Source organism: Mustelus asterias, chromosome 15 (genome assembly GCF_964213995.1).
Source record: "Mustelus asterias chromosome 15, sMusAst1.hap1.1, whole genome shotgun sequence".
NCBI lineage: Eukaryota > Metazoa > Chordata > Chondrichthyes > Carcharhiniformes > Triakidae > Mustelus > Mustelus asterias.
In genome coordinates, this window is record NC_135815.1 from 85,983,963 (window position 1) to 86,001,654 (window position 17,692).

Sequence of the window (17,692 nt, forward strand, 5' to 3'; positions counted from 1 at the left end):
AAACTGATCAACCCCTTATTTTGAGACTGTGTCCCTCCTTGGTGTCTACCCTGTCAGGTCCCTTAAATCTATGTTTCAATTGAAATCATTTCTTAAATTCGAGATGATGTTGACTCAATTTACTCAGTCTCTCAGCGAAGGACAAACATCTCCTCCCAGGCATCAATCTAGTGCACCTTTGCTATGTCACCTTCAACTAAATATATCATTCCTTGGATATGGAGACAAAACCTCTATACTCCAGGTGTGCTCTCGGCAAAGCCCTATTCAACTGTAGCAAGACTTTCTTGTACTTCAATAAATGTCTTTGTGGTCTTCCTAATTGCTTGCTGTACCTGCATGCTAACTTTGTTCCTTTGTATGAGTATGTGCAAGTCTTTGTACAACCTTCACACCACCTTTTTAAAAACAATTCCGCTTTTATACTCTTGCTAACCAAGCAAACCCCACTTTTCCCCACATTAAATTCTCTTGCAATCTTATTGCCCATTAACCTGTCTATCCCTTTTGCAGCCTCTGCATTATCTTCGCAGCTTATATTCCCACTTGGGCTTTGCATTGTCAGTTAACTTGGCATACATTGCACTCTGTCTCTATGTTCAAGCCATTGATATTAATCAGGGGTCAGCAATCTTTTCAAACCAGGCAGTCAATCTGAAGAACAAGTCATTAACAAAGAGCCACTAGAAGAACACCTATTTGCATGACTGAAAATATAAAACTTGATATTGTATGATTAATAATGATGTAAATGAAATGTTGTACTCAAATTTTCTTTAATGTGACTTCTGCTGCTGCATCTTTTTACCCACTTTGATTTTTAGCATACATCTCTTCACATAATCCCCATTGGTGAAAGGCTTCCCCTCTCGAACAATAGAACCATAGAATCCCTACAATGCAGAGGAGGCCATTCGGCCTATTGACTCTCCAAAAGAGCATCTTATCCGGGCCCATTCCCGTAACCCCACCCATTTACCATGGCTAATCCACCTAACCTACATACCTTTTGTAGTATGGGAGAAAACCAGAGCATCTGGAGGAAATCCACAGACACAGGGAGAACTTGCAAACTGCACAGTCACCCAAGGCTGAAACCGAACCCAGGTTCCTGGTGCTGTGAAGCAGCAGTGCTAATTATTGTGCCACAGTGATTCTGTGCTTATTGGGCCTGCAGAGTTTAAGCTCACACCTTTTCATTTTTGACTAGGTCAGCAGGCTATTTAGCTGAATGTTTATTTTTTGCTGCAGCTCCTTGGACTTTTTTTTTGCTTGTCACCCTGTAGGTGTTTTGTAGCAAATGCTGCACATTTTTGCTGTTCTAAATTTTTTTTTTGTTTGAAGGCAGTCTCTTGGATGTGACTCAGAAATACGTTAAATTTTGATACTTGTCATTTGTCTTTTGACATTTTCCTGTTGGGGGTCAGAGTTCACCATCACACATGACGGTGGAAAGATTTCTCAACCAAGCGAATAAAAAGAGAATATGCACAGACTCCAGTAAGTGGCGAGGATGGGTGGTTGTTAAAATGAACAGTTAAGGTGAAATAGACAAAGACCATCTTGACATGAGTAAATATGTCTTTAAGATTTTGAATTTTAATTTTAAAAGTTGCAACTATTTTGAAAATGACAAAAGAGCCATGTTTGGTTCCATACTGGGCTACATTTGGTTTGCAAGCCAAAGGTTGCCGATCCCTGATATAGATAGCTGAGGCCACAGCCCTATTCCATGTGGCACTCCATGGGTTTCAGCCTGCCAACTTGCCTGTTTCTACCTGCTGTGTGCCATCTGTTAACCACTCCTCCATCCATATTATCTCCTCTATAGCCTACATATTAAACTTTTGTGTGGCATCTTATTGAATGCCTTTTGGAAATTCATGTATATTGTATCTACTGTCTCCCCTTTGTCTACCCTCTTGGTTGCATTCTCAAAACAGTTGTCTCGGACACCATTTTATTTTCATAAAACATTTGACTCTGATTTTCTCATTGTATTGTTAGGATTTGAGTAATGGATACCAGCATTTTCACAACCTCTCTACCTCTTGTATTAGTTCTATTTATTATAGTTTATATTGTCTCTTCTCATTTAACCTTACCAAAATGTAACTTCTCTGCATTAAATTCAACTGTCGCAAATCTGCCCTTTCAACCAATCTATCCGCATCCTCTTGAAGTCTATCGCTATCTTTTTTGCAATTCACAATTATCATCTGCCTTGTACCTCATCAATCCCAGCCTTCAATGTATTCAACAATGGAGCATCCACAACCCTTTGGAGTAGAGAATTCCAAAGATTCACAATCCTTTGAGCGAAGAAATTTCTCCTCCACTTGGGGGCCCCTTAATCTGAGACTGTGCACCCCCTGTTTTTGATTCCCCAACCAGTGGAAACAATCTGTGTCTACCCTACCCTATTGTGTTCCTTCATTGTAGGTTTCAATGAAATTGCCTCTCATTCTTGACTACTGAAAATATAAGTCCAATTTACTCAGCCTCCCGCCATAGGAAAACCCCCTCATCCAGGGACCAACCAGTTTAATGAAAGTTTGCTCCAATGCAAGTATATCTTTGTGGGGACCAACACTACACATGGTATTCCTAATGTAGTCTCAACAAGCCATGTAGTAATTGTATTCTTATACTCCAATCCCCTTACAATAAAGGCCATCATGCAATTTTTCTTCATAATTGCTTGCTGCACCTGTATGTTAACTTTCTGCATTCCTTGTATGAGCACACTCCAGTCTCTTTGAACATCAACACTTACAAGTATCACTCCCTTAAAACATATTCTGCTTTTCTATTCTAATGACCAAGTGGATAACTTCACACTTCCCTACATTTTACTCCATCTGCCATCTTGTTGTCCACTCGCTGAACCTGTCTACATTTCTTTGTAGTGCCTCTGTCCTGCCCAGAGTTTACTTTTCCACCTTTTTTAAATTTTTCACATGAGATGCGTGTGTTGTTGGCTAGGCCAGCAATTGTTGCCCATTCCTAATTGCTCTTTAAAAAAAAATAGCAACTGCCTTGGCTGCAGTCCATGTAGTTACACCCACAGTGCTCTTAGGAAGGGAGTTCCAGAATTTTGACCCAACAGCAGTGAAGGAGTGGCAATATAGTTCCAAATCGGGAAGACATGGAGGGGAGCTTGCAATTAGTGATGCTCCATGCATTTGCCCTTGATCCTAGAGTTTGCAGATTTGGAAAGTGCTGTCCAAGGAGCCTTGGTAAGTTACATAGTGCATTTTGTAGATTAATGGACAGTGGCAGCAATGTGCACCATGGTTGAAGGAGTGGATGTTGAAGGTGGTGGATGGGTGCCAATCAAGCAGGCTGCTTTGTCCTGGATGGTGTCAAGCTTCTTGACTGTTGTTGGAGCTCGACTCATCCAGGCAAGTGGAGAATATTCCATCACGTGCCTCACTTCCGCCTTCTAGATGGTGGACAGACTTTGGGGTGTCGGAAAATAAGTTACACTCTGCAGAATTCCTAGCCTCTGACCTGCTCTTGTAGCCCAACATTTATATGGTTAGTCTAGTTCAGTTTCTGGTCAATGGCAACCCCCAGGATGTTGATAGTGGGGATTCTGTAATGCCATTGAATGGTAGGGGGGGGGGCGGGGGAGAAATGGTTGAATTTTCTCCTTGTTGGAGATGATCATTGCCTGGCATTTCTGTGGCACAAATGTTACTTGCCACTTATCAGCCCAAGCCTAAATGTCATCCAGGTCTAGCTGCATATGGACACCGACTGCTTTGGTATCTCGAGAGTCACGAATGTTATAAAAATATCAGCGACCATCCTCCTTCTGACCTTGTGTTGGAAGGAAGGTCATTGATGAAGCAGCTGATAATGGCTAGTCCTAGGACACCTGAGGAGCTCCTGCAGTGATGTTCTGAGCTGATTGGCCTCCAACCACAATCATCATCCTTTTCTGCTAGGTATGACTCCAACCAGTGGTGAGTATTCCACCTGATTCCCATTGACTCCAGCTTTGCTAGGGCTCCTTGACGACGCACACTGTCAAATGTTGTCTTGATGTCAAGGACAGGCAGTCATTCAGCTCTTTGTCCATGTTTGGACCAAGGCTGTAAAGAGGTCAGGAGCTGAGTGGCCCTGGTGGAACCCAAACTGAGCAGGCTATTACTGAGTAAGTGTCGCTTGGTAGCACTGTCAACAACCCCTTTAACCACTTTGCTGAGGACGGCTGGTGTGGCAACTGATCAGGTTGGATTTGTTTACTTTTGTACTAACCCACAATGAATTTGAGAATCAGCAGTTAATTTGAATACCTTGCTCTGTCTTCAGCTAAGTCATTGGTATAGATTGTAAATAGTCGTGACCCCAGCACTGCTCCTTGTAGCACTCAACTATTCGCTGTCTGCCAACTTGGAAAAAGGCCTGTTTTCTATCGATCAACCAATCCCCCATCCATGCCAATGTATTACCCCAAATTCTATGAGCTCTTATCTTTGTGGCACCTTACTGAATGCTTTTTTTAGAAATTTGGAGAAAGGATGAGGTTGGACATTGCTTAAGCAAGAGAGAAATGGGGAGAAAGGAGACCCTAGAAAGTGAAGAGATGACTGACAAAGATTAGACTTGCAGAGCCATATCAACAATGGAGAGAATAAGGTAATGTTGACATAGTCTCAGATGGCCATAGGCTTACTCTTCCCTTTGAGGGGAAGAAATAACTGATGGTGATTTAACCTGAGATAAAGAAATGAGAAGGAACACTTCAGTAGAGCTTGTAACATTCTATTAACATGTCAGGAGTTGATTCAATGTTTGGTAAGTGGTGAACTTGACGCCAGTTGCTAGTTTGTTTTGTTTCTGGCAGTCATGCAAACACCACTTTATATTTTGATTACTCAGTGTGCGAAAGTTTATGCTATTATTCACATTGGATCAAAATAAGGGCATTGCTTTCATATATTCTGATTCTTTCCATTGTGGCCAACTCAAGATATCAATAGGTTCTGTAGGAGCAACAAAATGCAGCTTTTTGTGTGTCTACACTCTGATTTTTGCATAAAAGTTCAGTTGAATTTGAATAGCTCTGAAATGCAAATTGTTCAGCCTTTGCCTTTATGTCACAAAGTTGAAGCACGTGGGATAATCCCTGATATTCCAAGTCTAATTTTCAACAGACACTTGTCTGGGCCTGGGTGGCAGTACTTTGATGCTGAAGGTGGGGGGGGGGGGGGGTTTCCCTTGTGCGTGCCTGTGTCAATATGTATTTTAATGTTTGAAAATCTGAACATAAGTTGAAGGAATTGTCACTGGGAAGCAGGTTGAATCCTATCCAAGTTGGGACTTGATTTACTATTGAGTTGGGTACCCCAAAGATTTAACTGAATGTTAACAATCTGGCTGTTTGGATTAGATGGCATTAGTTTTGTCACGTCTGGTGTTTCATGATCTCTAAGTATTTAGAATTTCATTATAAATATATCATAGAATCTTGAAGATATCTAGCTGGCTTTGAAATCGATATCAAATAGTTTCACACCTGATCCACTCCCATCGCCCTCCTGTACTTTTGTGTTTTTTAGCATATATCCAGCTTCCTTTCAAAAAAATTACAATTGAATCTCCTTTTCAAGCTGAGCATTCTATAATCAAATGGACTTGCTCTGTAAAATAGAACCATAAAGGTTTACAGCATGAAAACAGGCCCTTTGGCCCAACTTGTCCATGCTGCCCTTTTTTAACCACTAAGCTAGTCCTAATTGCCCACATTTGGCCCATATCCCTCTAAACCCATCTTACCCATGTAACTGTCTCAATGCTTTTTAAAAGACAAAATTGTACCTGCCTCTACTACCTCTGGCAGCTCGTTCCAGACACACGCCACCCTCTGTGTGGGGGGGGGGAAAAATTGCCCCTCTGGACCCTTTTGTATCTTTTCCCCTCTCACCTTAAAACCTATGCCCTCTAGCTTTAGACTCCCCTACCTTTGGGAAAAGATGTTGACTATCTAACTGATCTATGCCCCTCATTTTATGGACCTCTATAAGATCACCCCTAAGCCTCCTATGCTCCAGGGAAAAAAGTCCCATTCTACCCAGCCTCTCATTATAACTTAAACCATCAAGTCCCAGTAGCATCCTAGTAAATCTTTTCTGCTGTTATGTTAGCATTTCGACCCCCTTCCAGGTTCTTCTTCAATGATTATAAACTTGCGTTCTCTGGTTGCTGATCCTCGGAGTACATTGGAAGAAACTATTAAAACCATCATTGACAGAAAGGATCAAATATTGTGCTCCTATTTTAGCCTTAGCCTGACCAAAACCTTGTTGGATTTGCCAAAGTTCAAAACGTTATGGGGAAAAATCATAAAATTACTGTTTGTATGCATCTCAAACTGAAAGGCTTTGTCACTAAATGGAAATTGATAAGTTGGATCTTCCCACTCCACTCTGAGCATTGGCTTTGTATCTTTAAGAATTGAGTAAAAATTTATTTTTTTAAAAAGGGCAAAGAATGCCCTTGAATTCATTCTCCTTGCTTTTTCCAACAGACTCCTCCACCCTGTGCAAGCTTTGCTGTGTTGTGTTTTTGCACAGAAGTTGTTTGCAAACATGGGTGGTGTCCCAAACAGCAAACAGATGGGATGCGGCCATCGGGGCGGGTGAGTGCCAAGGCAGGCTGGTTAGATGGACTGCCTCAGTTCTCCAGGACTTGGCCTAGTTGTATTTAAAAAATGGTTAGGTCTTCCACACCTCGCCCACTCTCTACAGCCCTTCATCCATTTGACCAATTGGTTTGTTTTGAATGCTTACATCAATAGTATTATGTAGATCTACAGAATTCCATTTTCACTGCTGGGTGGTGGTGAGTTGGCCAGTCTTAGGATGTTAAGGACACTTTTTTTTCTTTGATTTCCATTTTCTTGGATTAGGGAGGGAGAAGGAATTGGTTATAACCCTAATTCTAATTATTTTGTATCGTGCATACATGAAGAATATGGCAGTTGGGATAAAGGACTGGGTGGTGAGCTGTAATGTCTCTGCCATATGTGGAATCATATCCAGATGATAAACTCTTCTTTGGAAGAGTGAGAAAGTTGATAATGGAACATCTAACCAGCCTGCCTTGGCACTCACCCGCTAATCCCTCTAACCTACGCATCTCAGGACTCTAAGGGGCAATTTTTAACCTGGCCAATCAACGTAACCCGCACATCTTTGGACTGGGAGGAAACCAGAGCACCCGGGGGAAACCCACGCAGACACGAGGAGAATGTGCAAACTCCACACAGACAGTGACCCAAGCCGGGAATCGAACCCAGGTCCCTGGAGCTGTGAAGCAGCAGTGCTAACCATTGTGCTACTGTGCCGCCCTTATGTTTTTGTAGAAACCTTTGCTATCTGTTTTTATATTCTGAGCTAGTTTACTCTCATAATCCATTTTACTTTTCTTTATAGCTTTTTTTGTGGCTTTCTGTTGACCTTTCAAGATTTCCTAATCCTCTAGTTTCCCACTAATCTTTGCCCTTTGTATGCATTTTCTTTCAATTTGATACCCTCCTTTATTTTCTTAGATATCTATGGCTGATTATCTCTTTTTCTATAGTCCTTCCTTATCACTGGTATATACTTTTGCTGAGCGTTGTGAAAAATCACTTTGAAAGTCCTCCACTGTTCCTCAATTGTCCCACCATAAAATTTTTGTTCCCAGCCTACATTAGCCGACTCCTCCCTCTCACACTCCATCTGTATTTTAAATTCAACCATATTGTGATCGCTTTTTCTGAGAGATCCCGAAGTATAAGAGCATTAATTATTCTTGTCTCATTACACGACCAGATCCAGGATGGCTTGCTCCCTTGTAGGTTCCATTACATCCTGTTCAAGGAAGCTATCACAGATGCATTCTATGAACTCCTCCTCAAGGCTGCCTTGACCAACCTGGTTTGACCAATTGACGAGTAGATTAAAATTCCCCCATAATAATTGCTGTACCAGTTTTACGTGCATCAGGTTTTGTTTATTTCTTGCCCCACCGTGATATTATTTGGTGGCCTATAGACTACACCTATCAGTGACTTTTTCTCACTTCCAATTTCCACCCAAATGGATTCAACCTTTTTTCCATTGAACCTGTATCGCCTTTCACTACCGCCCTGATGTCATCCTTAAATATCCGAGCTGCACCACCTCCCTTACCTTCCTGTCTGTCCCTCTGAACAGTCTGATACCCTGGATATTTAACTCTCAATCGTGACCATCCTGCAACCATGTCTCTGTAATGGTCACCAAATCTTACTCATTTGCAATTATTTGTGCCGTCGACTCATTTACCTTGTTTCAAATGCTATGAGCATTCAGATAAAGTGCCCTTATGCTAGTTTTTGTACCATCTTTTTGAATTCTAATACTTCCATTAATAACATCTCCTGAGTTCTCCTTCCTTTTAACTTTATTCCTGATTTTTGATGGATTTGGAACCTTCTCCCCACATTTTGTCTTTGCTCCCTCCTTCTCTGACTCCTTACATAGGTTCCCATCCCCTGGCATATTAGTTTGTGGAGATGCTGGCGTTGGACTGGGGTAAGCACAGTAATAAGTCTTTCAACACCAGGTTAAAGTCCAACAGGTTTATTTGGCAGCACTAACTTTCGGAGCCTCAACCTCCTTCAGGTGAAGAAGGACCCGGCTTGGGTCACTGTCTGTGTGGAGTTTGCACATTCTCCTTGTGTCTGCGTGGGTTTTCTCCGGGTGCTCCGGTTTCCTCCCACAGTGCAAAGATGTGCGGGTTAGGTTGATTGGCCGTGCTTAAAAAAAAATTGCCCCTTGGTGTCCTGAGATGCGTAGGTTAGAGGGGTTAGCGGGTAAAATATGTAGGGATATGGGAGTAGGGCCTGGGTGGATTTGTTGTCGGTGCAGACTCGATGGGCCAAATGGCCTCTTTCTGCACTGTAGAGTTTCTATGATTCTATGAAATCTGAAATCCTCCCCCTGACACCATCTCTTCAGCCATGTATTTATCCGATATATCCTGTCATTTCTACTCTGACTAGCATGCGGCACCAGTAGTAGTAATCCTGAGATTGCTACCTTTTTGAGGTAGTTCACTGAATTCTGCTTTTAGGACCTCATCCCTTTTTTTTAAACCTATATTGTTTGTACCAATGTGTACTGTGACCACTGGCTGTTTGCCCTCCCCCTTCAGAATGTCCTGCAGCTGCTCTGAGACATCCTTGACCCTAGCGCCAGGGAGGCAACATACCATCCTGGAGTCTCGTTTGCGGCCACAGAAACGCCTGTCTATTCCCCTTCCAATTGAATCCCCTATAACTATTGCACTGGCACACTTTTTACCCCTCCGCTCAGCAGCAGAACTAACCATGGTGCAACGAGTTTGGCTGCTGCTGCTTTCCCCAGAGAGATACTCAACAGTATCCAAAGCGGTATATCTGTTTTGTATGGGAATGACACAGGAGATTCTTGCACTACCTGCCTATCTCTCTCACTCTGTCCTGAGCCTGCGGTGTGACCACCTCTCTATTCGTGCTATCCACAATACTCTGACTCACGGATGCTCCAGTGTCTCCAGCCGCTGCTCCACTCTGAAACTCGAGCTTCCAGGAGCTGTAGCTGGAGACACTTCCAGTCCCCTGGGTCAGCATGTGTGCAGGAACTGTCCCCAGCTTGCCACAGGGAGAAAGAGGAGCAAACCATGGCTTGGAGCTCTCCTGTCATGTCTTACCCCTTTTAAATAAACTTTTGAAAAATGTTTTGTTTCAGATTATATCCAATTCTCTAGGGCCCTTCTTTCCTGCTCCCCATTACTACCAAATATAACGTGACTCTTTCTCCATGGATGCTCCAAACCTGGTGACTTTTTCCGCACTTTATTTTAAAAAAGGTACTTTATTTGGTATAAAACATTTTGGGATGTCCTGAGTTTACGAAAGGTGCTATATAAATGCAAATTTGTTCTTTCCTTTCCTTGAAGATCTGATGCATGCCAGAAAATAACTTTGCTTTTTGTCAACAAGTGATACAGGTGAGCTCCCATGAGGGAGTGGGCCATACAACAGCAATCGCTGTCAGTATCAAAGCGTGCAGAATGGATCATGGTTTCCATTTGATGCAAGGACATGGTAAAATACTTTGTGGTAATTCTATCAGTCAAGAAACTATTTTCGGATCCAGTTACAAACTGACCTCTAGTCTGCACTTGTCCTTTAATTGTTCCTTTATCATTAACCTACAGTAGTTTAGTTTCTAGAGCTTGCTTGATATTTTTATAAGTGTATAAAAAAAAGTTTTAAGTATAATGGGCCCTGTATGGTTTACCTGTTGCAATTGGATATCCATCACAATCTCTCATTGGATCAATGTAACATCATTCTATCTACTACTATTGTAGTGATTGCATTGATGCTTCCTATTACATGGACAATTCTATGTATTCAAGAGTCAGGGCTGTCATACAGTAGACTGGCATTTGACTTTCACCTGAGTCTGAATATTGAGTTAAATCTGCAGAGATTTGAGCCAAGAATTCAGAGGCTGACACACCTCTGCCGTGCTGTGTGTATGTACATTTGGAGGTGCCATCCTTCATATGAGGGCTGAAGTCAAGGGCATTTCTCTTTTGGGAAGAGATCTTGTGGCACTCTTGGAAGGAAGAATGGGTGTTCTCCATGGTGTGCTGCTCAAGGTTGCCACTCTTTCATCGCACCAATGTTGGGCAGCAAAGTAAAGAAAAATCCACCTGTTTGTATCCCAACAGTGAAATGAAGCAAGCATTGTGTACAATGGACAAAGGATCACTTTGTGCTCCTTTTGGATATACTGCTAACAAATGAATATGGCCAATACCATTAGGCGCGACAGAGTGCTGCTGGCCAGTGTGGATCACAATGGCACGGTGGTTAGCACAGCACTAGGGACCCAGGTTCAATTCCTGGCTTGGGTAACTGCCTGTGTGGAATCTTCACGTTTTCCCCGTGTTTGTGGAGGTTTTCTCCGGGTGTTCCAATTTCCTTCCACGGTCTGAAAGACATGTTAGTTAGGTGCGTTGGCCATGCTAAATTCTCCCTCAGTGTACCTGAACAGGTGCCGGAATGTGGTGACTCAGGAATTTTCACAGTAACTTCATTGCAGTGTTAATGTAAGTCTACTTGTGACTATTAAATGAACCTTACTTTAACTTGTGTCACAAGAATGCTGCCAGGCTTTTACAGAACACTAAAATGATTTCCTCCATGTTTTGTGCTTTGTAAAGGAAAAGGGGCTGTTGCACACACAGAATAGTTTGCTGGAAGACAATTTGTGTTTATAAACTAAACAGAGTAAAATGTCCCAAAGCACTTTGCAGGAAGACCATCGAAGAACTTTTGATGCCAAATCAAGATTTTAGGACCGGGTCAAAGAGAAAGTTCTGGTGGAACATCTTAAAAGAATAAAAGGGGCAGAGGGATTTCAGGTAGCAAATTCCAGAGCTTGGGTTTTAGGTAGCTGAAGGCACAGCGGCTGCCAGTGGAGGGATGCAGAAGCCAGAATTGGAGGAGGGAGGAGGACTGGAGGAGATCATAGAGATACAGAGGCTAGGTCACAGAGGGATTTGGAAATCAGGTTGAGAATTTTAAAGTGGAGCTGTTCCTAGATGGGATGCCAATGAGCGTGGGTAATGAGTGAATGAGACTTGGTGAGAGTTCAGATGCAGGCAGCAGAGGACGTTCTAATCTTGCGTCCATTACAAACTGTTCTGATTTCCAGGCAAGGAGCCAATTGTATGGATGTTGGTTGGAAGGTTTGACTGGTACATGTTTTTGTTTTGGCAGCAATAGAAAATTGTATCCAATGTTTTCATTACACAGTCACTGACATCTTAACCCCTTAATTATTTGCAATTTACAGGAGACTTTGGACCATTAATGAAAGGATATCCAGATGTTAGCACTTTGGCAAGAAGCTCTGAGATGCAGTAAAGCCTTATTAAGTGCCAGCTGCTGCTTACTGCTGCTCTGATCTGTGTCTGGTTTGCTTTGCCAAAGTTGATTAGCCTAAATGATATGACTGTGGTAACGGATGGTCTTGACATGGCTGCATTGTGCTGTTTGTCTTATTAGAAGTGGCTCAGTAGGTCGTAAGCTTGCCATAGTCAGATTGTCATGGAGTTGAGCCCCACTATAGGAACTTGAGTACTAAAGCTGGGCTGAAATCTCAGTCCAGTACTGAGGGAGTGCTGCACTGGAGAGGGTAATGTCTTTTGAATTAGATGCTAACTTGAGGCCATTTGTCTGCTCCCTCAGGTGATGCAAAAGAACCCACAGCATTATTTCAAAGTTTTCCTGATGGCCTACCCAATATTTATCCTTCGAACCACACCGCTAAAACAGATTATCTGCTTATTAATCACATCAATGTTTGTGGGATCTTGCAGCAAGCAATTTACACACAGCATTTCCTATATTAAAACATGATGCGAGTTGCTGGCGTTGGACTTGGGTAGACACAGTAAGTAGTCTCACAACACCAGGTTAAAGTCCTACAGGTTTATTTGGTAGCACGAGCTTTTGGAGTGCTGCTCCTTCATCAGGGGCACACCTGATGAAGGAGCAGTGCTCCGAAAGCTTGTGCTACCAAATAAACCTGTTGGACTTTAGCCTGGTGTTGTGAGACTATTTACTATATTAAAACAGTGACTATTCCAGAATTGGTTGCAAAGTGCTTGGGGATGTCTAAAGGTTATAAAAAATGCTATATAAATGTAAGTTGTCACCATGTGCAATAGGTAATCACACTGCTTTGCATTGTACAAATTCACCGGCAAAGATGTAACTGTGTTAGGTGTTGGATGCTGTTGGTTCCATTAGAGGAGTAAAAGTAAACACTCTTGAATAATTCAAGGAGCTTGTTGATGTTGGATCTGGGGGAAAGAAATGATGGAAGGTGCGTGAGAAGGGTGGGGCTAGATGTCACCTAGGTATGTCACCTCATACCTCTGTCTCTAATTGTATTCTAATTTGATTCGGTTCTGTTCTTAGGACTATCTTGACTGTATCAATGACCAATCAAGACTCCCACTGGGGACTGAAGAACGCTTGGCTCTGTTTGGAAACATTAGAGACATTTATCGTTTCAACAGGTAGGTCCTAATCAGATAAACCCAGCGAGACTCCTGCAGGTGAACTCAAATCCAGTTTAAACACACACTGGTAATCAGTTGGCTCTAATTTAAATTTTCCTGTCCTAAATGGGATTGATTTTTTTAAGGCATTGGATCATCAATACTTCATGATTAAGGCAATAATGACTTTGGGACTATCTCTTGTACATCCTTGATTTTAATTGCTGTGCCATTGGTGATCATGCCTTAAACTGTCAATGTCTGAACCTCAAGATTCCCTTCCAGACCCCCTCAGCCTCTCTCTCTTTCCTCCTATGAGACCCTCCTTTAAATCTATCTATTTTACCATGTATTTAACCATTTTGCCTTGCAGAGTTCGGTGTTGAATTTTGCTTTATAATACTCCTATTAAGAACAGTGGGTTGTTTTATTGTATTACAGGTGCTATATAAATGAAAGTGATACTTCCCACGTCTATGATCAATGAGCAGTGTAGGAAGGAAAACATGGTCAACAGGAAGGGTGATCAGGAGTCTTGTGAAGGTTAAGAAGGAGATATTAAGATAGTGATAATTATTGAATTTAACAGTGTAAGAAGGGGCTGCTTGCCCTGTCCAGCTTAGGCTCTCTGACTATATTTTTCATTTTCCAACATCTATTCTAATTTTTCACTTTCACATAAGATTCTTTTGAGAAACTACTGTAGATTCTGTTTCCACCACTGCTAGTGTTCCCTCTCATTAAATCATACATAATGCCATTCAGCCATTGTGACCATGCTGACTCTTTGAAAGAGCTATTCAATCAATCCCACTCCCTGCTATTTCCCTATAACCCTGCAAAACCTTTTTCTTAAGTATATTCAAGTTTCTATTAATTCTGCCCAGTAGATAAAACTGTCAATTTATTGAACTTGTTACGTTGGCTGCTGCCAAATTGTGATGATACAAATAAAACAATCATAATTCCTCATTTTTAGACTATTGTTAAATTAAAAATGAAGTAAGATGCAGAGGACTTGGATTTATATTGCTTTCCATGACCTTTAGGCTTTCTATGCAACCAACTAAAGTACTTTTGATGTGTAGTCACTCATGTAATTTGGGAAACATGGAAGCCAATTTGGCCGCAGCAATGTGGTAATAACCACACAATCTGTTAGTGATGTTGACTGAGGGTAAATACCAGCTAGGGCAATGGAGCCATGGAACCACTTGCATTCACCTGCCTGGGAAATGGGAACATTGGTTTAACATCTCATCTAAAAGACGCCACCTCAGATGGTGCAGCACATATCAGCCTGGATAATATACTGATGCCTAGGAGGCAAAAGTGTAACCACCTAGGCAAAGCTGATTGTTTAAAGTATTTTGTGTACTTGAACATGTCAAGTCACATGAGAGAAGAAATAAAAAAAGCATTAAATAACAGACTGAGCGGCACCTGATACTGCCTGTATGACAAAAACTGTTATGAGAATTCGGAGCACAAATTGGAAAACAAGTACACTTACAGCTGTATTATTACAATCGCTGCACACTGCTCTCTTTCTTTGTCTGTTTACTGTTACACTCCCAACAACTTTTGTAGAAGCTTGATTAAAAGGTATGTGTAACAGTGACGAGACATCAGCCAGGAATTCTGGCTCCCAGACTAATGGAGACGGGGTGATAGGGGAGAAACAGCTTTCAAAAATGTAGATAGGCTATTTGGGTTCATACTGTACTCCACTTGGCAGGGTGTGATTTGTACTTTTCCCCTGGGATCTGTACTGGGGCCACAGGATCTCCATCTGTTTTTATTTATGAATGACTTGTGAAGGAACAGAGAACTGTATAAAGCAAGTTTACATGCATCATTTGTATTAATATCATAGACACAGGAAGCTGCAAATGGACATTAATAGATTGAGTGAAAAGGCAACTCTGGAAGCATGAGGTCATCTGCTTTGGGGATAAAAAGGAACCTAAGAAAGATAGATCAGGGTATTTTATAAACTGAGAAGTTAGTAAGTATGGAGGAGCAGGGAAATTTATGGTCAGTGTTCAGAAATCGCTTAACTGGTGGATGGTAACAAAAATAATTGGCATTTATTTCAAGAGAGCACAGAGTTAGCTATATAAAGCTCTGGTCAGACACCAACTGCAGCATAGCATTCATTCCTGCGCATTGCACCTCCAGGATATATTGACTTTGTAAAGGGTGCAGTTATATTCACCAGAATTATAAATTATTGCCTTGAATATAGAAGATTAAAGGGTGATTTAATGGAGGTGTTTAAGGTGATTAAAGGATTTGGTAGGTTAGAGGGAAACTATTTCTCAACTAGGGAACTCTAGAAGAAGGAGGTATATCTTAAAATGAGAGCTAGGTTATTTGAGGAGTCTTCAGGAAGCACTTCTTCAGGCAAGGTTGTTAAAATATGAAACCCCCCCCCCCCCCCCCCAAAATAGCAATGGATGCTGAGTCAATTGCACATTTCAAAACTGACCTGGGTGGATGGGCTGAATGGCCTCCTGTGCTGTAAATTACTGTCTCTATAGTACAGCAAAATCATCACGTGTTCTGCCCAAAGGCAGGTCCATGTTTGTTGATGTTTCATCCTCAGCTGTTTTCTTGGCAGTCTTCTTCAGTGGCCTGCCATTGTCTTCCACATTCAGGCAGGGCAAGAAGGCAGATCCCATGTCTACCTCTGCTGGGACAGGAATTTAACTTGTGCTATGTGTTTTTCTGAACTACATGCTAGCCATCTAGCAGGCTCAAGGGACCAAATAGCCTACTGCTCCTAATTCATGTTTGTATCTAGCCAACTGAATTAACTGCCCCCCGAGCAATACACAAGTAACTGAGAATAAGAGGGATGAGTGAGGAGAAAATATCTAATATCTTTCAACAGGTAATGGATGGAATGCTTAACAGAATATATATCCCTCTGCCAACATCCCTGACACAGATGATCTGCCTATTACCACATTTATGTTTGTGGGAACCTAGTGTGTGTGTAAGCTACTTGCCATGTTTCCTAAATTACAGCAATCGACTGAACTTCCAAATCACTTCATTGACCATGATGCACTGTGGGAAGTCCTGAGACTGTGAAGCTGGACTCTCACGCATCTGACTCAACATTCCAAGTCCCGGACTACCAGTCAGCAGATCTTTGTGCGGTTTCGATTCTGTGTAAAACGTAACTTTCTTCTCTGCTTACAGCGAACTGCTGCAAGATCTGGAGAGCTGTGACAGTGATCCTGTTGCAATTGCAGAATGTTTTGTAGCAAAGGTAAGCAGTCTCTTTCTTTTTCAGTGCAAGACTGGAGCAAGTGCCAGTTTAAAATATATGATGCATAGGTATAAGATTGATGTACAGGTGATTTACTTATATTTCCACCATATGTTTTAGTCAGTGCATGAAACGGTATGCTGGTTGTTTTCGGGTCTAAACCAGAATCTATTAACATGTTAAAATTCTTGTCAGTGAAGTGCCGGTTCCTCTTCTATTGCCCCCTAAAACAGCTGGATTAGGGTCAGAGTGAGACTTGAAAGCTTTAAACATCTCAAACATTCCTCCAACCTGTCCACATCCAAGTTTAAAAGTCAGGCAATCAATCACTCCTGGGAGCCAGGTTGGTGATCTAAAGATTTTCAATGAGGCTGGCTGCCTTAGGTTTAACCTGTTGTGTTTAACTGTGGTTGGTAAGAAACTCAAACAGTACTGGAGGCTAGAAGACTGGGTCAAAAGCCAAGTGCCTTTAATGGCACTGCTTGTGAGCCAGGAAGAGTGGGATTGTTTCCTCAAATATGTCCCCACACCACAATTTTTCCCTCAAAGACCCTTTGCATGGGGGTCAGATTCCTGCACAATTCCAATTGCAGCAGCAACCTATTCCCTGCCTCACTGGAAGTCCAGCATGTCAATCAGCCCTTTGAATCTGCTGCACCATTCAATCAGATTAAAAGTGATATGTACCTCCAAATTTAATTACTTGGTGTCACTTCATATCTCTCAATACCCTTGGAGATTGAGATATTCTTGTTAACTGTTTTGAATTGATTGAACTATCCACAAGTCCAGATTTCCACTGCCTTTTGTGTGAGGAGCAGCTTCTCTGTCTCCTCTGAAAAGCCTAGCTCTAATTTTATTGTCAGGCCTCCTAGCTCCCCCATCAGAGGAAATAGTTTTTCTCTCTCTATCGACACCATCAACTCTTCAAACTTCTTAAACGCCTCCAATTAGTTCACTCCTTAATTGGAACCAATCTTCTAGAGAACACCATTTCATCAATGCAATCTGTCCTCGTATAGGTTCAGGATTGCTCAACCACTGAAGATTTGAGTGATTATCCTGGTATGCCATAATCCTCACTGCCATATTGCTGTGTTTTTACACCTGTAGCCATGGATCTGCTAACACTGATTTAATCAACATGATGAATTTGTTTGGATTTCTTGTGTCTGATTTGTTTTCTTCTTTGTGCAGAGCGAAGAGTTTCACATCTACACGCAGTACTGCACGAACTATCCCAGGTAAGCTAGTAAAGATACACGAGGGCTAGTCCAAGACATACTGAAGCGTAAGTGTTAATATATT

General features: G+C 41.9%; 1 protein-coding gene across 11 annotated transcripts in view; it reads left to right on the forward strand.

Moving 5' to 3' along the window:
• Positions 1–17,692, forward strand: part of LOC144504621 (pleckstrin homology domain-containing family G member 1-like) — a 201,765-nt gene that overhangs the window by 155,979 nt on the left and 28,094 nt on the right. For all 11 annotated transcript variants that reach the window (XM_078230256.1, XM_078230258.1, XM_078230263.1 and 8 more), the window contains 3 exons: positions 13,022–13,122; positions 16,315–16,384; positions 17,582–17,628. In XM_078230256.1, coding sequence (XP_078086382.1) covers positions 13,022–13,122; positions 16,315–16,384; positions 17,582–17,628 — 218 coding nt within the window. The remainder of the gene's footprint in view (positions 1–13,021; positions 13,123–16,314; positions 16,385–17,581; positions 17,629–17,692) is intronic.